Raw genomic sequence first — 24,743 nt, 5'->3', positions numbered from 1 at the left:
TCGTTATGTTCTATGTAACATGATTAATTCCGAACCGATTTCCTTCCATTCCAAAATGTAATTGAACGCACATCTTCATACATATTTCCATCCCAGCAAACACACACCGTAATGATCGAGTGGTTAATGGTTTTTTGTTCCGAAAATGAACAAAGGGCTCACAGCTATAGATTGTTTCATGTAACGTAATAAGAAAAACATCACCTCACACACCGATTATCCTTCCGAAGAAAGTAGTTTTTGCGGCTCACTTTATCTCTACTTTAATTTCGCCTTTTTCTTCTTCTCTCCTCTAACTTCCACTACTGATTGATTTGGCAACCGGGATTCTACCGTACTAGTGCACGCAAGTCTCTGTGAAAGTGTGTGTTTTTGTTCGCTTTTCTAACCTCTTCAAATGGGACAAATTGTCTTATCCTTAGCAGCATAATTTTATCGAATTGTTTTCACCAATGGGAAGTTTATTTTATTTTATTGTAAAGCTTTGTTTTACATGTGCGTTTTTCGATTTATTTTTTCCCATTTTTTTTGCTGTACCAGTAATTGATCGTTGTGCACTTTCCTTTTTTTATATTATTGTTACAATTTTATAGCAAACAAAAAAAGCGTTATTTTGCGCTATATACGTTTAATTACGTTGAAAGGGTTAAAAACTATGAATCGATAAACAAAAAAACACAAAAAATTGCAAATGACTTTTTCGGAAGAAAGAATCGTTTTCCATATCTGACACGGCGGATGGTACAAAAGTGTTATAAAAAAACAGGATAACAAAGCATATCCTTAGAAAGTGTTTCGGGCCCGTTCTAGTCCTATGAGGTTATGGTTCAGATTGTACACTGATTAAAGTACGAATCCCGCAATGTTGCGTTGCGATAAAAGCAATAAAAAAATAAATACATGTACAAAAACACATAAACCTGCTCCGAAATGTTTCATTTACTATCACTTTATACTAAAGGGATAAGGTTTATAGAAGAAGAAAAAAATCATCTGTAACATACTAAAAGAAACGATAGAACTACAATACTTCTCACAAGGGAACGTTCGGATGTTGACGCTTAACGTTACGGAATGGCATTAATGCGTCTGGAATGTAATGGAAAATAGAAAATTATATTCCTATCGTCACACTTTCATCGGAAAATAACAACGTACTAACACTATATAAATCGTGGGAAGAGGGGGAGAGAAAAAAAAGTAAAGTAAATAGGTGCAAAAAAGTGGTTTTCAGATTTGTTTAGATATAAATTATATTCTTTATAGATATAAATTATATTCTTCGCTTACTCGCTAGTGAAATGAACCTTCAACAGTGATTATAATTGTTGACAACGTGTGTTTGCCAGTGATTTTACAAATCATTCGTTCGGCGCCGCGAATAAGGGTTGGTTGGACGAACGGGGTGGGAGGGGGGATGCTTTGGAACGGGGGAAAAGGAGGGAAGGGGGAGGTTTGCTAGTACCGAGCAAATAGTCCATTTGTGGTTTTGTGTTGTATATAATATATATAATATTTTATAGGAATATAACACGAAATCGATCGATCCTTGGGCGACAAAGTCTCCTTTACGAAACAAATTATATAAAAAAAAAATGTTAACTCAGGCACGCTACTATCCTAATAGGTATATATATAAATAGCGACAGTTTTCGCTACCCTTTTTCACTACTGTCCCGTATCTTACTACACACTTTTTGCATTTCTGTTGCACCCATACCAGGCAATAAGCAATTCCACAACCCTTGAAAGGAATATAGCCAAGACCATAAATCACGCACTGTGATGAAATAAAGCACACGGGAAAATGGTACGCAATTGTTTTTTTTTGTTTTCGTAAGAAAAAACAAATAGCACAAAACACATAAGCTAGCAACTTTTGTTTTCCATTTTGCTGCATTACTATCTTCACGCTTAATACACCCCGCGGCCCCGGTAACGCATATTCGCAACCGCGGGTCGCCATACTGTCTGTCTTCACGTTCTCAAATCAGCCTTTCGTTTTCGCATCAGTTAATGTATGCATGAACTAGGTTCCAATATAAATAATATAGCAAATATATCGCGAGAAAAAGAGAGTTTGTGTGTGTGTGTGTTTATAAACGCAGAACGAGGGATGAAAACAACAAACAAACAAACGAAAAACCTGCAATACTGCAAATAATGTTACTATAATTGCGAACAAACAACCGTGTTCCTGTCAAATCTATCATTTCGTTTCCCTTTACGCTTCGCTAAGTAGGTTTCAACAGCTTTTTTTTTCTAATGTCAAAAGTTTTGACTGCACCAGTAGATCGACCTGATCTTGCCATAATCGCGTACATTACCCTACTAACTATCCTCAGAAACGGAATTATTGTTAAGTCGTGCGTTACCTTCCGTTAAGATCAACATTAAATCAAACGGGGAGGTGGTTCAAAGATAGTAACGCTTTTCCCTTAAACTCCTATACCCAGACATTTTTTTTGAACAAAAAAAAAGAAAACACGCTGTGCTAAATTAATAATTTTCCTTCCCTCTAACCGTTTCTGCGCGCCTGATGTATCCTTCATTCGTTTTTATTTTAATAAAGGGTATGAAAAAAAAATATTATATTGACGCAATCGCTAACACAATTCTGCACAATGTGATGAACAAAAAAAAACGCACTCCTCTATACAGTACATTTTGAAGTATACGGAAACGGAGTATGCGAGATGGAGAGAGAGAGAGTGGTTTGTGTATGTATAAAAAAAAACACTAATAGAAAAGAAACTGCACTAATCTGCTCCTAATCCTAATAATGCATATATATTATATATATATCCGAATATATATATATATATCGTGCACTTTATAATTCATAGCATAAATGTACAGGTAAACTTGACCACATTAACGGCTGTCTTGACTTTTGCTTTGCTTGCCTGTGTACGTCGTTAATAGCGTAAAAGTGTACCATTCAATTTGCTTGTTTCTAGTCCGCGTACCGGGCGTTCCTATCCATGAAACGTGTAACCATTTCCACTCCGCGCTCGCTGGGGCTTGCCCCGAATGTGTGCCTGGTGTGTAATAGAATGTTTTCTCCTTCCACGGTTCTACCCACTATTTGGCTGTACATTCCGATGAGCAAACAACCATGCCAAACCATGGACCATTTTTTGTTGTTGCTCTTTTAATGTAAAAATTTTGGCACGCCGTTTCGACGTCCGACACCGGCAAAGAGAGAGAGAGAGAGAGGAAGCTGTAATGCTTGTATCGTTTTGTGTCTGTGGTGTCGATGCCGATATACGTTGCAGCACCAAATCACGTTTTTTGTTTGCCTATCTGTATACTGTTATTGACTGACTGGTCTTCATCATTGCAACCGTATCCTTTCTGTTTGGTAAGCCCCCCCCCTTTGCATATTTAGGATTATTATGTTTTGGCTTCATTGTAGGGCGTTTTTTTGTTTTTTTTACTTTTGCTACATGTATGACCCATTATTTCACACCACCATGTGGTTGCATCCAGCGTGCAAGACGCTTGATTTAAACAACGCTAGCTGATGATGGCCTATCCCTGAAGCATTAGAGAGGTAAACAAATTATTAATGAAAAGTTTCATTAGCTTGCGAACGTAACAAGGCTAAACCTGATTATTGTTTTTTAAACGTTAAATGCATCGAATCATGTGTGGAAGAATAAGCGATCCAAGAGATACCTTCTCAGCTTGCTTGTTAGTATCAACAAGAAGAAAATGGGGCCATTTTTGGACCCTTCGAAATATAGAAATGCAACAACCAGGAAGCCAGAAACGTGGTAAAAGTTTATAAATGCCAATCATCAAGCGGTCCCAGTGACGTTGAATGATTACCTTTTGTGTTGGTTTGTCTCTATGCTTTTTGAAATGGTAGCAAACGTTGCGTAGCGGGTATAAGTTTCATAAATGCGATTACCTTAATGAACTGTTTTTGTTTTTTCTTAGCCGGGGGAGCGAATGATAGCGACTGTCCCCTCCCCCCCAAAAAAATGTTGGAATGCAAAACAAGCATCCGCGAGACGAAAAATACTAATGCGAAATACTTCTATCGGATTTGTCTGACCGCGTCCTATTACATACTTTTTTTTGTTAGCGAATCCTTCCGTGTTCGCGTGTGTCCCGTTTTGTACCGGATATGAATAATGCTAAATCCCGTGCTGTGATGCGCCGGACTGGTCCAGCGATCCGGCCATAAATGGTCCGATGGTGGGGGCACGATGGTCCGATCCGGCCGGTACCGAATGTGTGACAGTGAGGCTACCATTATAGGATGTTGGTAGGCTGCTGCGTTACATTACTTTGCCCACCGACCGTTGTGTCGGGTGGTGAAAGTCCTGACCGTCCGGTTGCATTAACCGCCACATTGCCACCTTGGTGCTGCTGGATAAAGTTGGGCATAAGGCTACCGGGATTTTGGGACCGTTGCTGTACCGGTGCCGGATGACTGTTGGCACCGTAATCACCGTAACTGCCGAGCGGTAACATCGTGCTGCAGGAATCGTCACGCCGTTCGCCCGTATCGTTCAGTGCGGCTGCACTGACCTGATGCTGGTTGTTGAAATCCTGTGGCTCCATTGTCAAGCGGGAGCTGAGCAGATTGTAGTACGTTTTATACCGCTTAAGCTGGGAGTGAAAAAAAAAAACAGCGAGTGACAGTGAAATACTGCTAGTGATAGTGATAGTGAACACTTACCTCGTACTGGAGGTATACTTCCTTTTCCTTGTAGTTCTGCAGCGCCAAACCTTTCGGTGGTGCGGTCGATACCTTGTGCTCTTCGAGCAGGCTTAAAATTTTATTCACCTGGCGTTCGTGTGACGCTAACTGATCGCGCTAAAAATAACCAAACAAAAAGCGTACATTAGAAGACACAATAAGCGTTACGTTGTTTTGTCAAAAAAAAAAAAAAAAATAAGACCTACCATCAACAGACGGCTGTGAGTGCAAGGTAGCAACGGTCGTTGAAATCTCTTTTGACTACCGACCCCACCTTCCAGCGGTGGTGCAGAAAAGGATGCACACACGAAGTTGATCGTGTCGATCCACGACTGCAGCTCCTTTGAGTCGCTCGTCTGAAACAGAAACTCTGACTGGTCGGCCGTTTGCAGCCGGAATACGTGCTGCTTCTTCGTGTAGTCGCTGGCACGCGTGGCCAGCGCATGGTGGATGCGGATCGCGTTGTGCACATTGTCCGACATCTGGTTCTTCCGGAAGCCGTGCTCGTCCTTGTGCAGGTACAGCACCAGATCGCGCAACGTGCAGAAGAACATCTTCCACGAGCGCCGTCCGAATGGGGCTGAAATGGTGCAAGCAAAGCCGCAGCAAGCTGCAACAATCAATAATCGGACGTTCGGGGTTTCGGGGATCGCACAGCGTCCTACGCTTAAGGCACGTGTGCCGCATCACTGGTGCAACTCACTCTTCTTGTAGTTGGTATCGTAGCAACACTTCCGCATGACGTAACCCTTTTTGTACTCAACCGCAGCAAACATTGCTGGCGCCTCGAGGAACGGATTCGGCCCAACCGGTGGACCCTGCAGGCTGCCACCCGTTGATCCACCATCACCGGAGCTACCGTTTAACCCGCCGGTACCACCGCCGAGTCCATTACCGTTCCCACCATTGCCGTTACCGTCGGTGTTACGGTTACCCGTTTTAGGATCCGTATCATCATCCCTAGTATGCGTAAAAATGTAGGAGAAGCAGTTAGAATGTGCAAGTAAACGACGGAACACAGCAAACACCACACTTACAGTGCCCATTCGAGTTGCTTGTCCTTGATGGAATAATACAATTGTTTTAGCACACCCTTGGGAAAGTTTTCACCATCGTTCAGGTCACTCAGATTATCGATAAACTCTGCGCAAGTCATTTTTGACCCTATATTCTGCCCGTGAAGGTCCGTATTTAGTAGCATTATAGCACACGTTAGTGTATGCACAGCATCTGTGGAGGTGAATATAGAAACTATAGTTTAATGAGCTCTTTTGTTTATGGCAGAATTATGGCAAAGAGTTTCTTCTATTGAGGTATCGTTCGATTATCAGCAATTTCTTATGTGCTTAGGATAAGATTAGTATTGGGCAATGAGCAGCTCAAGGATAGACACAGATAAACCGATAGAGGTAGACATTCTGTACAAACATTACACAAGCAAAGGAAACGATGCCTTTCCCTACATACCTTGTGAATTGAATGAACGCGGATTGCAATCCAGGTATCGCTTGGAGAAATGTACCAGCACACGTTCGCGTTCCTGCGTTTCACCGGTTAACGAAAACTGCTTCAAAAACATTCGCAGTGCTTTGTCCAGTGACAGACACTCGAAGAAAAAGAACTTCAAGTACTCCTCGGCGACCGCCCGGCTGAAATCGTTGCTAGAGAAAGAGAACAATCAGAAGAATTTGTAACTGTTAGTTGTTGGTTTGATGTAATCAACATCCAAAAATTGGGACGTACTTTTTGCAAAGCTGCCGCGACACATCACTCTTCTTGAAGCCCTCAAGATAGTAAAGCCGCTTGGCAAGCCGCTCTGCCGATGGTAGATCAACACCCTTCGGTGAATAGTGAAAGGAGTGTAACGAGTCAACGTCACTCCCATCGTCCGACACCGGTGGTGAGGATTCGCGCGTAACGCTACCACCGTACGTGATGTTTTCCGCATAACCCGGCAACAGGTTGGCAACACTGCTCGGTTGCATTAGGCCGTCCTCCACCAGCGAATCGAAGCTTTCCAGCTCCGACCGTTCCGCTTCCTTCAGCAGCGCTAGACACCGGGCACCGTCGTAATCTTCCTCCAGCTCCTGTGCACCGGCGCCTTCGCCCGATTTCACCTGGATGACGAGCTTGTGGTCACGCTCGGTGTGACTCATCGGCAAATCGCACCGGTGCGTATTTTCCGAAATTAGAATGGTTGAATCTGAATCGCTCGGATCGCTGATCGCCATTGCCATCAAATCTTTCGTGCTGAGCAAATCGTGCTCGTCCTGATAGTCTGGGCTGGAGATGTTTGATACCGCCTCCGACACGCTATGGTCGCGACCACCACCGTAACCAGACTGACTTGGTGGATGCTGTCCGCCGGACGAATGCTGCTGTTGCAACGGTTGATGGTTATGATGATGCTGCTGCTGCTGGTGATGGTGATGGTGATGCGACTGCTGCTGCTGCTGCTGTTGCTGCGAATGTTGCTGCTGATATTGGCTACCGCTGCCCGGTGCACCGTGTCCGCTCGGATTGTTAGCGATCGAGGAACTGGCCGTACCGGCACCACCAGCATGCGAGTGTTCACGGGACCCGCCAGAGGAAGACATGACTGAGCTCGAAACGGAGGTAGGTGAAGCAGGACTATCGCTCGCGGAACGCTGCGGTGAGGAGCTAACCGAGCTGGAGAAGGATTGTGGCGAAACCACGTTGGCACCGGGTTCGGCGGTATTGTTGCCAACATGGTCGCCATCAGTACTGCCGGTGGTTTTAGGAGCAGCTTGCGCATTGTACGACCATAGAAACCGCTCTCGTTCCGGTATCTGTCAGAGAGAGAGAGAGAGAGAGAGAGAGAGATGGAGATATATATATATAGAGAGAGAGATGGAGATATATATATATAGAGAGAGAGAAAGAGAGTATTGTATAAGAGTAAGATGTATAGGCTTCGGCAATTCGGTTCTTTCTCATGAACGTGAGCGAACCAGTTCTTTCAATTAGATGAACTGAACGTGAATCGCGGTTCATTTACGACCTAGTAGAACAGGACGTTCTTAAATTTGACGGGTAGAGGTCGCTCATTCATTGAACGACCTACTTTGAACTGTTAAACTGAAGAACTGGCGAGAAGAATGAAATTCGACGGGTAGGTCGCTCATTGATTGACTGAAGAACTGTTGTACCTTGATCAAATGAACGTACGTCATTCGTTCTTTGCAATGCACTGAACGAACCGTACAGTTCTGATTCTTTAAGCACACCTCTAAGATGTAAGTAAAGTTAACCAAAACTTACCGCATAGTCTTGCGAATCGTGACGTGTGTCGAGCAGTGTGTTCAGTGAACTGTTCACATCCTCGTCGATGTCAATCGATACGACAGCCCCAATACCACCGTCCCGTTGCGTCTGCTGCAAATGATCCTCCGAACGGCTTGTACGGAAACCAGCGGCATCACATTTCCGTATCATACCACCATTCGGCCCGGAACCGGAGCTCATGTTCGTGTTAGCCGTTAGCTCGCCGCTACTCGTATCACCACCCACGCCACCACCAATCGTTGTGTGTTCCGGCATCGTACCAGTACCGTACCGGAACATTTGGTGATGGTGATGGCCACCGGCACCACCATACTCCGGGCTGGTAGGCATCGAGTTGATGCTCATCTCGTTGTTGTTGCGATGTTGCTGATCATGGCCGGCATTACCAGCGGCTAGTAAATGTTCACCGCCAACACCGCTACCGCCACTACCACTACCGAGACCGTACGTCGTAGGGGATGTTGGCACCGAGTAGCTAACCTCGCTCGGATCGCCCTTCGTTCGCGATCCTACATTATGGCGCTGCATTTGCTGCTGCCTGGTTGGTTCACTGTTCGCTAGCAGCGGCATACCATCGCTAGGGACACCCGTCGCACTATCACAGTCTTTCGGCCAGGCAACGCCGCTACCACCATCCCGACCACCAGCATCACTATGATTGGTGACTGTCTTCGCGTTGCTGTATGCGTTTTGGTTTCCACTGTTACCACCACTCGCCGCGGCGTCCACTAGCCTACCGTCACGTTCGCTACCATCCTCCTTATTGCTACGGTTCGCCTTGTTGGCCGGTTCGCCGTTCGTGCCGTACGTACCGCTCGCCGGCAGATTGTTGTTACCGTTCGAACCGTGGTTGTCAGCGCCGCTACCGGGCACTTTCTTTTTACTTGCTGGACCACCATCACCGTTGCCCATTACATTATTGTCGCTTGCCGGCCCATCCGTGGGCGAGAGCGGGGAAGCCGGCGAAGGTGGTTGCGTTTGATCGTTGTTTGCGTTGTCTTCCATCAGGCAGCTGCTGCTGTTACTATTGTCTTCCGAGCGGCTGGTCGATGACGAGAGCGTATCGTAGTTAACCAACGGTGCTTTCATTCGCTTACGTGTCTGAAATGATTTTTAGGGGGTTCTTTTTTATACTGTTTGTGCCTTTGCAACGTTGTTTCTGCTACATACTTGCACCTCCGGTACGTTGTAGCGCGTCTCGAACTGAGACTCGCCGGTCATAACGAAGCGGGTGACAAGCAGGTCGGGCCTTGCCGTCGGTATCTGTGACGGTCGGGGCGGTTTCCTGCCACGCGACGGTGACTGTGGTGCACTCCAGTTATTTTGTGCAATGGCCTGCGGTATACGGGACGGACGGCAGGCAGATTCCGATAGGCACTCGCGCACAGCGTGCGGATTGCCATTCCCCGGTGTCCGTCCGCCTGCCTGTGTATTGGGTGAGTTGAAGTTCAGTACCGAGTCGAGCGACAGCAACTTGGAACGTTTCGGTTGTGCTAGGCGCGATACAGGCTGCGATGGTGAACCGTTCGTATTGTCACTACTTACCTTGCAGGATTCAATCGAATCGTCACTCATTACCAACTGTTCGTGCTGGTACTGTTCGCGTAGATATTTTTTAATCCAAGGATCTGGGCGTGTAGACGGAAAGAACAGCAATTTAGTTATGGTTCGATAGAAACGAATCGAAATGTAAAGAATGCAAAACAAACAAACAAAAAAATCACAATCAACGTATTTAAATACCTCGTTTCAAACGCAATGTTATGGGTTCGGTAGCATTACCCAAACATTTCAGCACTGAAGCAATGGAAAGAAAACAAAAACAAATGCCCAGCATTAGTATAATATTTAAATTTATGGCTCTTGCGAGCAGAGATCAAATAGTACCATCCCGTGGGGAATACTGTTGCGCATCCGTTTCGTTAATTTTGAGAAAAACGTCACCGACTTCCACCTGCAAGAAGAAAGGGAAGAGAAATTAAATAGAACATTAAACATTAATGTTTTTAAAATTTAGTTATAAATTTAGCAAATTTTACTACCTTTTTCTTTACAATAAGTGTACATTTTGGATTGAAAAGGTTATCAAAAATCATTTTTAAAAACAACTATACTACCTGAAAACATTTTCAACAATTTTTCGAGTAACGTCTACGTTTTCTTCAATGAAATCTCATCTTGAATACCTTTTTTCAAAGGCAAGAACTTGATTATTATTGTTTTTTTTATAGCAAAAGCATAAACATCTTCTTCTTTACATCCTCAAATGGTTGTTGGTCAACAATCTCGAACGGTTTAAATTTGTTCTCCATTTTTATTCCTTCCCGTTCATTTCAAGAACTAAACAACTGACATTAAAAGAAGGAAACAAAACGTTTGTTTCCATTTTCGTTCCAAATTTGGTTTAAACTCGGCCCGGTTTGCTTGTTAAAAATCTTCTTGCATCTTGTATGTTCTGTTTCAAGTTCTACAAGTACTTGTATGTTCTGATTTCTGGTTTATTGATACAACAGATAAAATGCTCAATATTCCTTTTCCTTTTTTATTTTGGTTGGATTGAAGAATTAAGTGATTTATCTGTTTTATACCGCGATTATGATATTGTTGTTATCAGTACTGTTGCTTGCATTGTTATTGCTGCACACTCGTGATGTTTGCAATATTATATTTACTGCTAAAATGTGATTTTCGATCAATCAAACCACATTTTTAGTGGCAAACTTTCCAAGGAAATTGGTTCCAACATTTGGTTGCTCACAATTTACGCCGTTTTCATACAATTCCATTAATATGTACCGTGTTTTCGTGGTGATTCACATACGCTTGTTCGAGTGGCTATGCGCTACAAAGCAGATTATCTTTTATCACGACGGGTCTCACCTTTCCACAGAGAGCGGCGGGTGAATCTTGCCGTATCTCTACAATCACATGATCGAGAACATCGGTAGCTCGCACCACAAACCCGAGCCGCGTATCATCCTTCTTGCGCCGCAACTCTACCGTATACTCTTCCGGCACCTGGGACAATGGTGACTGTAGCTGGTGCTGCTGATGATGCAGTACCCGTTCGGGTGAAGTAGATTTGATCATATCATACACGGTACGCTTTACGTGCGGATCTACACCGGACAAGAAGGTCCATGAAAAATACCCGGAGAGGGGGGGAGCGAAAAATCGTTAGTACCGTGTCACAAAACAACGAAAGAACAATGTATCCATACCTTTTCGGAGCTGCAGCGTCATAGGGTTCGGTGAAACCCGTACACATTTTACCACTGGAAATAGAAATAAGAGTGTAAAGAAGGGAAAGAAAAACCGCACAGCCACACTAAGGTTAGTCACGTTCGGTTGTTGTTTCTTTTTTTTTGTGTTTGGCAAGAGCATTTCTAACAAAAAAAAACAACAACATATGTTTGCCGGATGGCGGTGAAATGAAGGAAGGTGAACTGGTCGTGCTTTAGTTAGAGAAAGTTAGGAAGAGCTAATCGTATCGGTAGATAAAAGTAGTGTAGCATGTGTTGTGCAAAGTAATACCATCTTTGGTAGCCAATCCAGTAACGTCTACGCCGTTGATTTTCAATACGATATCACCTATCTCCACCTAGAATGAGAGTGTACAACATTAGGGAAGGGCAGTTAGTTAGGCTGTGGCAAGGTGCTGGTGCCGTCTGTGAAGCTGGTGCACATCGGATGTGAGGTGCCACACGGCTCACGGTGGGTCGTTGTGTACGCACGGTGTGCGTTACCTACCTTTGCACACATGTCAGCGGGCGTGTTGTCGATGATCTTGTATATGACATGCTCGCCGATATCTATTTGCCGGAGCTGAAAACCGAACGTGGTACCATCTTTGCTCATCCGCAGCACGGCCGTCACTTCCTCAGCCATAATGGCCGCCCGGGGGATACGGTCATCCGTATCCGGGTGGTACCCCTGTTCTTAGATAGGGTCGTCGCCTTCTTGCTTCCACCGATAGATGGAACCGAGTCGCTTCCGGCAGCGTTCAAAACAACGCAATGTTTTGTCAGATGTTTGGTTCCCCTTTGCCGCAAAACCCGTCTCCCAAGTATCGGCCGGACCGTTTTATCGCTTCCAGCGTTACACTGCCGAATTCCAGTGCAATTGAAATTGTTCAAACATCACAATTCCCGTCCAAGACGTACTGACGTGTTTTCTCAGCCGTGTGGGTGTAGATGTGTACGTGTGTGTGTGTGTGCTTCTATATGCGGTTGTTCCAGCAGCTAGCCAACACGGTACAGATGGGCAACTAGACACACACCGCCCAGTGACAGCACGATCGAGTTTTGGGGGCTCAACTCAAAGAAGAAAGAAAAAAAAAGATACACACACACACCCCGTACGCGCAATAGAAACCCAGCAACACTACAAGTGCAGCGTTTTGCAGCTTCGACCTTTTTGGGAATTTCTTTCCAAGTGTTGCGGTTCGGTTTCTGCGCTGTACGCGATGATGCTACACGCGTTGTTGGCCTTTGTTGGCAGGCGGCTGCTGCTGCTGTTGCCTGGCGCTGTGCTGCTGGACCCCGTGTTGTTTTCATACGGTACTTGCGGTTTTTTTTTTTGCTGTCCACTTCAGCTGCCACTCCCTCTCTCGCAGCACCGGGAGAGACCAGGCAAAAAAAAAATACGCGCCCGGCTGATTGAGTTGAAGCGAAGAAAAAGGATGATTGAATTTAGTGCGTTTGATAGAGCTGGGCCAAGGGTGATGATGCACGATACAATTGCTGCAGCGGGGGGAAACTGCTTCCTGTCTACCAACCGGAACCGGATCTAACACTTGGCGGACACCCGTGTATTGCGGGAGGGGAAGGTGGGGCCCGCCGTTTTATTTTATTTAATTTCCGAACGGTGGGTTGTTCTCTTTCGCTCCTACACCTTTTTACCGACGGTCGCCTCACCGTGCTACGTACTGATTCACGCACGCCCGGTCACGAAATCGGTTCACGGTGTACGGACACGGATTCCGGTGCCGAAGGATGCTACCGGATGGGGGTTCGGAGGAAGGGAAGCGAGAGGCTGTGCATACGGTTCTTCCCACACCCAATCGGTTCGGACCGTTTTTTGGGAACCCTGTAGTGCCTGCAGCACCGAACGGCAGCACTCCTAACCTCACCAGCTTCCTGCACGAAAGCAAAACGTACGACAGTTTCAACGTACACCTTTTTCGGCGTTGACAGTTGGCGAGAGAGCCAGCAGCGATGATTGGGATGGGTGCCACCCGTTACTGTATGTGTGCCGCGCGTGTGTGTGGTTGTGTTTGTGTCGCGGTTTTTGGTAATGTGTGACTACGACGGGCAGGCTGATTTTGTCCAATTGATCGTTCGGTTGCTCATTTTCGGTTAATTATGGCCTTTGGTTGATAGATTGACGATGTGTGTTGGGATAGCCGCACACGTTCTTCTTTCTGTTGTTCTTCACCACTATTTTGCCCACCCCCGCTGCATCGTCACCTTTTTCTTTTCTCTCGCACAAAAGCGCTTTTTTTTGCGGGGCGCTGAACTGCACTCTATATCCACCGATACACACACGCACACACGATTGGTGCACCTGGGCACAATTTCTAGCGTGCGTGTACGGTGACTAAACTCTTGCTGGAAGCTGCACGACTGCAGCACGCCATCCGCTCGTTTCACGCACTGACACTTTCCGTTCGTTGGGGGGAAACGTACATCCGTTTTAGCAGCGGATAAAAAAAAACGAGGTGCACCAATTGTCCACACTACGCCACACGGAGGCACGCACGACACACACATGCAAGCACGCGGCTACAACGCACACCTTTACCCGGACGACGTACTTACTCGTTTCACGGTAAATTCAACACAAACTTTCTCTCAAGTCTCTTGTGTGTGCCCGCGTGCGCTCTGCCCTTTCCGTAGCCTGTCAGGGAAGTTCCGAATTGCGTGTGTGCTTTCTGTGTGGCTCTCCCTCACGCAACCGTTCCTGCATTAACGCGCTGGAATCATGCTCGCTCGCTCTACACCACTTTGCGTACCGTGCTGCGCTTGCGAGCATACATGTGTGCGTGAAAACGTTACATGAGGCGGTGGTCAAATAGAAGAAGAAAAAAAATTAACATTCTGTCTCCGAAACCGCCCCAAAAACGATAAATGATGAATAAGAAATGTATGAAAACAGCTGTTTGATGTATGTTACTATTAATCAACTTCTAATGAAACCTAAAAAAAACATTCATTTCAATACAAGCCATTCAAAAAAAAAAAAGATTTGCATTGCGTTCTCTACTATTGGTAAAGTTTAAATTAGAGACAGATTGGAATTTGTCGTTGAGTTTTTTTAAATCGTGATAAAAGATTTGAACTAATTTGCTTTACTAATGTGCCGTGATTTGTTTTTTTTTACAAAAAAAAGTTTGAGGAATATTATCGTATTGTATATATACTATCGTGTTATGAAAGAAAGATGATGCAAATTGCTTTTCTCCATCAGAAAAAAACGAAATTCATAGAGCAAAGCCTAATGCTTTTGGTTCACACACAACAATCATCGTATCATATGGTTGATTGGAATCGGCGTTAGTATCTAAAAAAAAGGTTATTTTTTATACTTTTTAATAAAAATTCTGACAGTGAGAAAGAGTTTCAGAGTTATTTTTCAAAGCTAGAAGACAAATCGTATCTGTATATTGTAATTTGAAAATAAATTTTAAAAAGTAAGCTTTTTAACCCGTTTATAGTGCAACGTCGATAGCTTCAAACTCTTTTCGAGACAGGAGCAGCCCTCGATAATGCTATCTCTTTTGCGTTTCATTTATTTAGAAATTAGGAGAAGGAATTTCATTTAATTAGCTCATTGCTAACTTTCAAATTAAGAAAAACTACTTAAATGCGTTTCAATGTGACATATTTGATATAAATTGGTACTTGTTCGGAGGTACGCTACGTCCCTAATTAAAACACATCACACGATATGTAACCGGTTTTTGAAATCACCCATCGGTTTACATTTATTCATAGTTATTAGCCTTCGGTTAATTTTCACTTTTATATATATAGCATTCAAAATAAATTCTCCTATTAAATTCTGGTTCTGCATCATGATTCCGCCAGGTAAATCGATATAGATTATTAATAATATAATAAAGGTATGATCAGCAGCAGTAAAAAACAGTCTCGAGACGTTATTTGTTTCTTTTCTTTTGCGTTGTTTAAATTCTCTTGTTTTAAAGTTTTGTTTTTCTCCTATTTTTTTTGATTATCCTCACAAACGCACAAACACACAGGATACGCACATCTAACGCTTCTTGTACCAACGCTTTCCTTCCCCGTGCCACAAGTTTGTGTGTGTGTGTGCAAGGGAGGTTCGGTTCCATTTCCGCACTCAATCATCAATTTTTAACATATCTAGTACATTCTTTTTGTGGCACTACAACCTCAAAAGGTCTTGGGCCTGCCATTTATTGGCTTTTCCTAGACTTTATTTACTCGTAGCAGGGTAGTCAAGTCCTGCGTACGGGGTGGGGGCCCCCGGTCCGGATGGGATTTGATACCTGGGTCCTGGCCGTGTAGAGTCCGGCGCGGCTACCATCTCCACCACCGGGCCGCCAAATATCTAGTACATACATATATATATTAATTATCGTTTCGTTTACTGATAAAAAAGGCACCTAACCAAGACACCGCAAACATGCACCGTACAGGGAAGGTGACTAAAGCAAGCGAAAAAGTAGCTAGACGTTGGAAATTTAGAAAACAAAAACATTGCTGCTCTTCTACAAATTCCATAAACTGTACCACTTTTCTTCGGCTTTCTCGTATGGCACTTTCCCCATAGGTAATGTGGTGCATAAAACGTTTTCGGGAGATAGGCTTTTTAGTAGCACCGTTAATAGTTTGGCGTTGTTAAGAAGTTGGAATGAGAAGAAATGCAATCGGTAGTGGAAAGATATATGTTGACGTGACAACATGCCGCTAGAGCACCGTGATGTAAGATGGCGGCGCAATCGCGCGATACAAGCAAACGAAGATGTGGTTTAAATAGTCAATTGAAAATGGTTTACTGATTATTAGGCTAGCCTTTTGAAGGTAGTGAAAACCTCTCGCCGGAGAGGCTGGAAGAAGGTTCCGGTACGCGCTTTACCCCGGAAGTACCACTACTGGTAATAATAATAATCATTATAATATTAATAATACTCCATTCGCGTAGTAAACGTATGTGAAATACTGTTGGAATGGAATCAAGGAATAAAGGATACTGATTAAAGGATACGTCAAGTCCTAGTGAAGGTAGCGTCGAATCATCCGTCATCTGGCTGTATCCGACCAAAAACAGGGGGAAAGTGTGTTCGTCCAGCAGTTGGACATTAATTTAGCTAAAAACGACACCGCCGCCGAAGTTGACCGGAGTGCGCGTACGGAACACAGCAACCAGACATCGCTCGACGTACTACTTTCTCGGGCTCAATCGGCTGTACGGTTTACCGCCGTGTTGCTCCCATTCGCGATTAAACTCGTGCTCCAGAATTTCGGCACCCCGCTTCCGGGTCAGGGCCGTCTCCTCCAGGCTGAGCTCGCACATCTGCATATCGTCCTTGCCGGCTACGAGCAGTATCGGCGGCTTGTCCGTGTGTAGCTCCATCTGGCGGGCAACGTACTGACCATCGAAGTGGGCAAACCACCAACTCCGCTTGCTGTCATCTGCATTGACAGCCGTGGCTACTTCCGGACCGCCATTGTTCGGCCGTACGAACGGTATACGGAAGTAACGATGGACGCTACCGGTCGGTACGATCTCCTGCTTCGGCGTCAACCTTGGTGGACCGGAGCGTGCCGCTGAAAAGGACAATCGAATTGAATTGAACAAGGGAAGGGCGAAATCATTACAATAGAATATGAAAATTTTGGGGCGGTCCGGTGGTGTATGTGATAAACGGAGCTGGTTCCACACGACAGGACCCATCCGGACCCCCGTAGCAAGGACTAAAAAAAAGTCTTGATACAGCCTGCCGGTAGTTATGGATCGGTCGTATCGGTCCAACTCCGTCGCTAGCTAGGGGGTCGAGTCCTACAAAAATTACAAATTACTCATGGCTAGTCGGACTCGATCGGACTCATCCGGAATCAATCGGACCCATTCGGACTCGATCGAACTCGGAGTTGACCAGACTCGACCGGACTCGCCGGAGTCAATTTTGCTTTTCAGTCGGAGTCGGAATCAATTTTTCATTCACGATTCCACTCTGGATTACACATCACTACCAGCCGGTTCTTAAGAAAACGAATATATAATTCTTACCAGCCTCCATGACACTGCGCGGTGCACGTTCGTTCTCATCCATCGTCGTGCGCTTGCGATTCTTTGCCTTCCAGGCGTGGTACACCTTCAGCCGACGGTGGAACTCATGACGGCATGCCTCGAGCAGCTCGATGTCACAGCTAGTGTTGATCGCATCCCGCAGCTCCGAGTACTTCCACTTCGATAGATCGTGCTTTTGCTTCTCAACCAGCTGCTGTTGTGCACGGATTGCTTCCGATCTGTTGTGGGAAGGATTATGGCGCCGCAAAAGAAAATGTCATTAGCACGAAATATTTTTCGTTTTCGTCAACAGTATAATAACATCACCTTTGCCATCTCATATAAAATGGGAAAGAATTTAAATTGAAAGAGGCAAAAGTGACGCGCATTGAGATGGGATCGAATGAGGTGAATAAATTAGTATGTTTATTTTAATGGAGCTGTATAAAAGAATGGAGAGAAAAGAAAACTCTTGTCACACAAAATACACACGATCTTTTTTTTTGATATACGTATGTACAGTTTTGTTGTTTTTTTTTACATAGAAACAATTTGCAAAACGATAAGAGGGAAACTCTTAAATGGTTCCATTTCATACCATTACCAAATGGAAATAAACATCCTGCTGCAACAACAGCACATGTAGCACATGTAGTGGTCGTTGCAACCGGACTTCAAAAATGGGATATTAAATAACTAAGAAAAACGAAAACAAAACGTGAATATAACACAAAAAATACAGAAAAAAGGGACGAAGAAAATAAAAATGATATATAAAACAAAAAGTGAAATATTTTGAAAAAGTAAAATAAAATAAAACAGAAAAGGGAAATAAAGGGAAGGATTGTTTGTTTTCTGCGTTCCGTTTACGTTGGTTCAATGTGTAGATAGGTGTGTTTGTGGTTTGTGTAATGTAATATTTTACAATGTACCTTATCAATCGGTTTGCGTTGCCCAATGGCGTGACTTCTGGCGTACCGCTGGAGAATGGGTTGGAAAATGCATTGAAACAAACATAGTTAAAATAGAAATTCGTGATCCGTGTGGTAGTGGTGGTGTTTTGGTAGAGGGAAGGAGGTGGGGGACGACGGTTGTGTAAACTAATATGATGAGATTTAAGTACGCGGATTACATGAGTGTTGAAAATTACACCCTAAGCCAGAGACCAAAGATACGACCCCAAAGAAATTCATTCATTCAACAAAATGGTAACCTAGTCTCCACACTTTTTGTGAGTATTGGGAGCCATTTTAAGGAGAATTTACTCAGCGATAGTTTAAATGTAACTCAGTAACAGTGAGTAGCTTATCTTTTGTGTAGTGGAGTCGTAGTGGAAAAGATAGAAGATTAGAACATTGTATTTCTTAATAAAAATAGAGCATTATAAGGATTGTAGAGGACATTAAAGGGAAAGAAAATGTTACGAGTGTTAGTAAAGAAATGGTAATCCTTAAGTAGTGCTATCGCAAAACGCTTGCTATAAGTATTGAAAGGGATTTTCATCAAACAAAACGGATGGAGGGAAAACATTTACACAGAACTACAGAATACAGAGACGGCAGACCGAATCGACGGGAGTTGATTGTACTATTGCTAATACCTTCACCAGAGCTAGCAGATGAATATACATAAACCGAAGCAACTTTTGACTACTGTGAGGTTAATCAACGGGGAAGTATCCATCACCAATTAAACCTGCACCCAACACCGATTACACAACGCTAGGCTAGCGAAATATACAAGCAGTAGTGGAAACGACGCCGACAGAATACAGCAGTTAGAAGCTGATGTTAGGAAGCGATCAGACCAGAACCCCAAGGACAATGATTGGAATTGGAAAGACGTAGATGATGTTAGTGCTTAACTACACAAACACACACACAGGACACACAGATGACGAAACTAGCGTGGTGTGCAGCGTAGGTACAGCGTGTGCCATACGATTGTTGCATACTTTCTCAACGCGGGCGGACTATCCTCGACCTGGCCGTTCGATTCCTGCGCCAAACGGAGGGCAAGCTCGTGATCGCGACGCTCCTGTTCCAGCTGCTGCCGATACTGTATATCCTCCTGCGCTTCCTTTTCCAGTTGTGCCTGAGTAGGTGTTAGAACAGAGTACCGATTAGCGTATGAAGCGTACATGGGCGCGGCTAGATGTTTATTGCGCTCCTCCTGGTCGAGCAGTGACCTGAGCTCTTTGGCCGCGGTGCTTAAGGCTAGAGCGGATGACAGTACCTGTAGGGCAAGGGCAGCCTTCCGATCTTCGCCTTCCTGGCGGAGCCGTTTCGCTTCTTCCTCCTTGCGGCGTGCCTCGATTTCCGTTTTCCTGTGTTGTTGGGGGTGTTGGAGGGAATGATGGAAGAAACATTTTACTGCATAAGCAACAAGAACCACAACGTTCGTTACGGTCTGTACTCACTTCTTTCGGTTTTCCTCTTCTTCTTTGAGGCGACGCAATTCTTCCTCCTTGGCACGGCGCTCTGCCTCTAGTGCGAGCTTGATCTTGTTCAGCCGCTCCTGCTCTTCAGCATTCCGCTGCTCCTGGAGGCGCGCATTGATCAGCTTCATGTTGGTATCGATGCTGTGCATAATCTCAGCATACTGGCGATCAATCGCACCGGCACCAATCTTCGGATTGTTCCGTATCGCGGCGATCGCAACCGTCAGCATTGCCTGCACGTCCCGTATGTTTGCCTGCATCTTTTCCCGGTCCGTCTTCAGCTGTTCGGCAATCGCGTGCATCTTTTGCAGATTGTTCTCCACCGCCCTAATCTTAGCGATGCCACGGTACCGTGGCTGATGCTGCTTGCGCACCAGATAGCCACGAATACACTTCTGCAGCTGCACGACCGATTTGTGACGGAAGATGATGCGATTCTTCACTATAGACGACACACGCAAAGAGAGAGAGAGTCAATGAAAGTGAACCGTTTCGGAGCGGTGAAAAACAAAACGCTGAAAATAAGAAACAAAAGCATTAATAAATGAACTGTACAAAGATAACCTACGTTTGATGACGCAAATTGCAGCGAAAGCTGATTTGATCCAGCGCGACCGGATTAACCACTTCTTCACCTTTGCAACGATCGCTTTCAAATTTTCCGGATCCGAGCGCATGATCCGATCGAACTCGACGAACTTGCCCGGCCGGAAGAAAACCTTCGTGATACCGAACTTGAACTCGTTCGAGTTCAGCTTCAGCGACATCAGCATCGCCTCGCAGAAGGTGCGCGGTGGCAGTCGGGCAAGCTCCGGCGGCAGATAGCTCTTGTACATGTTGTACAGCTCGTTGAACGGTACGCGCGACGGATAGCCATACTCCATCAGCTCCAGCACCGAGTTGGTGCCGGAGTACTTTAGCTGGGCCAGCGCCAAACTACCCTCAAACTCATGGTCGATCATGCGGCTGTTCGGTTTGATGCAGCGTATAAAGTTGGTACCGTTGTTACGCAGCTTTTCCAACAGTTCGCTCAGCTGCGACCGAAACTTCGAACCGACCGAGATGAAGGATAGTTTGCCAACGTTTATCGGCAGCTTGCCGGTACTGCTGCCACTGAACAGTGCATTGAGCAATGCATTTTCCGACTCCTGCACCAATCCCTCCAGGGACGCATGAAGCGCATCGTTGTTCTTCTCGATGAATTGGTTCTGCAAAGAAAAAGCAAGCGGCATACAAAGCGTACTCTATCGCATCAGTGTGATGCACTCCCTACCGTATTGTAGCACACAGCGCCGGCAAAATGGCGAACCAGAAAACCTTCATCGTCGCGCAAAGAACGGTGCGCCTTGAGCCGGGAAGCTCTCGGGAACGACAGCCGATAGTGGCCGGTCCAGGCCGAATGTACCTCGTTCGTAAAGTGTGCGTACGACGGTCTCGGCAGCTTCGATTCCTCATCCAGCAGCGTGAAGATACCGTTCGATTTTGATTCGATCAGCTCTGAAGGGACAAAGTGCGTGAGTGCGTGTGTGAAGTAAAGGATTTTTTTTTCTAAATTCTAGCGCTGCTTACCGATAATGTCCTGATTGTCTGTGTATTTAATTTCCGGCACATTCAAACCTTCCCGTGCGTAAAGCACCTGTTCCGCTGCCAGTATGTTATCGTCGAAAAACTTTTGCAACTTTTCATTGCAGTAGTTGATGCAGAACTGCTCGAACGAGTTAACCGTGAAATATTCTGGAAACAAAATAAAACAAGAAATAAACATCAGAAAGTTGAACAACGGCCACTCTACCGTTAATCAGAAATGGAACATTACCGAAACCGGCGATATCGAGCACACCGATATAGTAGCTAGCGGCCTTGAATGGAATGTTCTGGTTGATAAGCGCCACGATGTGATCGAACAGCTTCGAGTAGAGTGCTTTCGCAAGCGCATCGCGCGCATTGTTCGCTTCGTACACCTTCAGCATCACCATGATGACCGTACCCTTGATACCACCGCCCTTGCTCTTCATAACGCGCGACATTAGCGCCTGGCGCAGTTCGGACGGATCGACCCCGATCAGGCGTGCCGTTACGTTGAGCGATGCCTGCGAGTCCTGCGTTATCCGGCAGCCACCGTTCGAATCTTCCGGGTTTTCCTCGAACCGAATGTTGCCGAGATGGAGTACCGCCGCCACTAGCGAGTAGATTTGCGTCCGTTCCATCTCACCCAGCCCCAGCCGACCGAGCGCCTCATCCAGCTGGCGGAAGTCTTCGTAATCGTCCAGTATCGGATCCTTCAGCGGTCCTTTCGTGATGTGCACACGCGACTTGTACGCGGCCGTTATGCGCGCTTCCGTGTCCGGGTGCGTAAAGTACTGCGTACATCCGCACAGATACCGATAGTCGTCCGGTTTCGTTAGTGCTAGCTTTTCGCGCAGTGCCGGCGGTGCGCCAGCGCACAGCAGATAAAACACATGATAGTTACGCTCGTCCGGGCTCTGCGTGCAGATACGGCTCTTCTCCAGCAGATAGTGCGATATGTGACCACCGACCACCTGGCACCGTTTGTCGTAGTGCACCTCGATAAATTTACCAAACCGCGAACTGTTGTTGTTGCGTGTCGTTTTCGCATTGCCGAACGCTTCCAGTATTGGGTTCGCGTCCAGTATCTTTTGCTCGATCGGACCGGCTGCCGCAACGGAATCGCACAGAAACTTCAGCAGATATTTGGTGCTTTCCGTCTTGCCCGCACCCGATTCGCCCGACACGATAATCGACTGGGACATCTTGAGCACGCGCATATCGCGTATTGCCTTATCGGCTGGAAAAAAAATACAATACCGACCAAAATACACATCAGTATCGGGTGGGTTTTCGTTCGTGGCGCTGAGAGTATCTTACCGATTGCGTACACGTGCGGCGGTAGTTCACCGATCGATTTACCGCTGTACCGTTTCAGTGTTGTCTTCGAATAAAGGTCCGGTATTTCCTTGTATGGGTTGACAGCGATCAGGATGTTCGCTACATAGGTCTGTAATTGGTTGGTAAAAACGGAAGTACCGTCAGCCGATCACTAAATCGGAAGAAAACGCTCTCTTTCTTTTGTCTTTTGACATAACCGTGGTTAGCGATAATTGCGTTTTGCGCGACTGCGAAAATTGCACTTTGTGCGACTCCGCCCAAAGGCGCTGAATATTCCAAAATTATTTTACAACTGTCAATCAATGTGAAAATTCATTAAAATTGAAGTTTTAACGTAAAATTATATTATAGATATAATTTAAAATTAAAATTAAAAATTATTTAAAAAAACCAAAAAGTGTTAACAAACGGAAGAAAAGATACTAAAACCACCTACATCTTCGGTTTAGAAAAGGACAGATATACCGCCATTTTGACGAAGTTGTAAATACATATAGCGCGATGTATCAGAACCATATTGGCATTTGTTTAGCAAAGCAAAAGCGATTATCGCTATTCGTCTAGGTACACGGAGGAATACAAGATAGCAGATTAAAGGCGGTCTTACATAAATTTTGTCCTTGTAGTAGCGGTTCCGTATATTGTCCAGCAGCGTCGCCTCGTTTAGAAACATCAGCTCGCAGTTATCGTCATTATCGGATGGTCGTTCGCAGGAGGGAAAAATGTCCTCCGGGATGCAGCTACGCTTCGGCAGCTTGCTGTCAACCGGCTGCACCTCATACTCGGTCCCACCGATCTCGACGATACGTCCCTGGATGTAGCCATCCTGTATGTCGCGTGCCCACACCAGCTGTGAGTCCAGCATCACTGTTCAGTAATAAAAAAATTAGAAAGAAAGAAAGTTAGTTGCAAATTCATTGTAAACGGGCCGTGTGTTCGCGCCCATACTTACTTGTGCCGGGTGAAGTTTTTTGTTTTCTTCAATATTTTTTGGCAGGCCGCGTTGCAGTGGCCTCCGGTCAGGGTGTTTGTGGTACGCTATGTGTCGACAGTGGCAACCGTCCGAGCACTGCAGGCAAGAAAAAGCGACCCCATAGCCATCCGGAACCGCATTGGAGCATGCAGGAAAAAGAGAAATCACACAGAGAAAAAACCCCATTTGAAATTAAAAACTTGAACGAAGGGAAAACTGGAACGTGGAGTTTTCTCGTTTGCTCGCTCCCCCTTTCCTTCTGCTTCCAAGTTTGTGTTTGTTCGGTTGCGGAAGTGAAATGAATAAAAACACGTTTACCAAAACCGGTGGCTTCGGAACCACAACAAAACAACCGAACACACACGCGGAAGCATTCGCTTTTAAGGGAAAAAAGGCACACTTTTCCGATATTCGTTATGGCTGCTTTCCCTTTCCAACACTTCACCAATCCACCCCCCCCCTTTGGAATCAATTGCACCACCTGCTGCTTGCTGCTTGCAGATGGTTTTGCTCTATCTCTCTCTGTTTGTATATTTTTCCTGCCCGGTCGAGTGGCTTTCGATCTTCACTCTCTGACTCCAACAGCTATTATCACAAGCCCGTAACATCATCGAACAATGACGGTACACACTGTATGCATATATAGACGGGGTTACGCTTAACAGAAGCGCAATGCAACCGAAGGCAAGAAAAAAGCGAACAGATAAAACGGTAGAGAAATATTTTCACAATCACGTTTGATGATGATCAAGATATGTTTGGTGAATCATGGTTGGATGAAAGCGGTAGATGGAGGTCTTGAATGTACGAAAATTGCCGTAGCACCGACCAAACGACCAGATCTCACCTTTACGATCTTACGACGGTAAACGTAAAGCAGTTTTAAACGAGGCGAAACCAGCGGCAATAGCATCGGTTGAGGTTTTGCCTAACCTGATTAGGGTATAATACCACAACCAAACATACATATGGAACACTCTTTTTACCGGTATGCCGCAACAATTAGCCCTGCCAACCCTGTTTTTTTTTAACAAAAAAAAAACATTAACACACACTTATACAGTTAATGTGTAATGATTTGGAAGCATCAGGGAGATGGGGAGGTTAAGTCTACAAATTGAAACCGTAAA

The 24,743-nt window shown here is 45.2% G+C and overlaps 2 protein-coding genes across 5 annotated transcripts; both read right to left on the bottom strand.

Moving 5' to 3' along the window:
* Nucleotides 1–295: 295 nt before the first annotated feature.
* Nucleotides 296–14,062, bottom strand: LOC125760549 (PH and SEC7 domain-containing protein). 3 transcript variants are annotated; one of them, XM_049420796.1, is made up of 16 exons: nucleotides 11,771–14,062; nucleotides 11,555–11,621; nucleotides 11,242–11,295; nucleotides 10,901–11,139; nucleotides 9,908–9,974; nucleotides 9,764–9,817; nucleotides 9,566–9,648; nucleotides 9,191–9,445; nucleotides 7,997–9,121; nucleotides 6,458–7,524; nucleotides 6,182–6,375; nucleotides 5,752–5,944; nucleotides 5,418–5,674; nucleotides 4,921–5,324; nucleotides 4,694–4,831; nucleotides 296–4,623 (listed from the first exon to the last, which is right to left on the bottom strand). In XM_049420796.1, the coding sequence occupies exons 1-16, from the start codon at nucleotides 11,906–11,908 to the stop codon at nucleotides 4,264–4,266; spliced, it is 4,695 nt and encodes a 1,564-aa protein (XP_049276753.1). In that variant the 5' UTR covers nucleotides 11,909–14,062; the 3' UTR covers nucleotides 296–4,263. The 3 variants fall into 3 exon arrangements, with proteins under 3 accessions (XP_049276753.1, XP_049276736.1, XP_049276747.1); XM_049420779.1 differs by having other exon boundaries at nucleotides 9,191–9,648; XM_049420790.1 differs by having other exon boundaries at nucleotides 4,921–5,294; nucleotides 9,191–9,648.
* Nucleotides 14,063–14,971: 909 nt separating this feature from the next.
* LOC125760626 (myosin heavy chain 95F) lies at nucleotides 14,972–23,708 on the bottom strand. 2 transcript variants are annotated; one of them, XM_049420922.1, is made up of 13 exons: nucleotides 23,593–23,708; nucleotides 23,248–23,507; nucleotides 22,620–22,749; nucleotides 21,550–22,539; nucleotides 21,303–21,467; nucleotides 21,007–21,230; nucleotides 20,302–20,941; nucleotides 19,713–20,175; nucleotides 19,529–19,619; nucleotides 19,248–19,387; nucleotides 18,226–18,273; nucleotides 17,294–17,532; nucleotides 14,972–16,830 (listed from the first exon to the last, which is right to left on the bottom strand). In XM_049420922.1, coding segments are annotated over exons 1-13 (3,777 nt in total). In that variant the 5' UTR covers nucleotides 23,594–23,708; the 3' UTR covers nucleotides 14,972–16,444. The 2 variants fall into 2 exon arrangements, with proteins under 2 accessions (XP_049276879.1, XP_049276888.1); XM_049420931.1 differs by lacking the exon at nucleotides 18,226–18,273.
* Between the last annotated feature and the right edge of the window lie 1,035 nt (nucleotides 23,709–24,743).

The sequence above is a fragment of the Anopheles funestus genome, chromosome X, assembly GCF_943734845.2.
Source record: "Anopheles funestus chromosome X, idAnoFuneDA-416_04, whole genome shotgun sequence".
Lineage (NCBI taxonomy): Eukaryota > Metazoa > Arthropoda > Insecta > Diptera > Culicidae > Anopheles > Anopheles funestus.
The sequence above is the reverse complement of the archived record's forward strand: the minus strand, read 5'-3'. Positions and strand labels throughout refer to the sequence as shown.

Coding starts and splice junctions, on each gene's coding strand:
- LOC125760549 (XM_049420779.1), bottom strand. CDS start 11,908: ATGGCTGAGGAAGTGACGGCCGTGCTGCGGATGAGCAAAGATGGTACC. Junction 11,140..11,241: donor GACGCTGCAGCTCCGAAAAG/GTATGGATACAT, acceptor TGTCCGGTGTAG/ATCCGCACGTAAAGCGTACC. Junction 9,975..10,900: donor CCGCCGCTCTCTGTGGAAAG/GTGAGACCCGTC, acceptor TTCTTCTTGCAG/GTGGAAGTCGGTGACGTTTT.
- LOC125760626 (XM_049420922.1), bottom strand. Junction 19,388..19,528: donor AGGCTGCCCTTGCCCTACAG/GTACTGTCATCC, acceptor ACACCTACTCAG/GCACAACTGGAAAAGGAAGC. Junction 16,831..17,293: donor GCGCAGTGTCATGGAGGCTG/GTAAGAATTATA, acceptor TGTCCTTTTCAG/CGGCACGCTCCGGTCCACCA.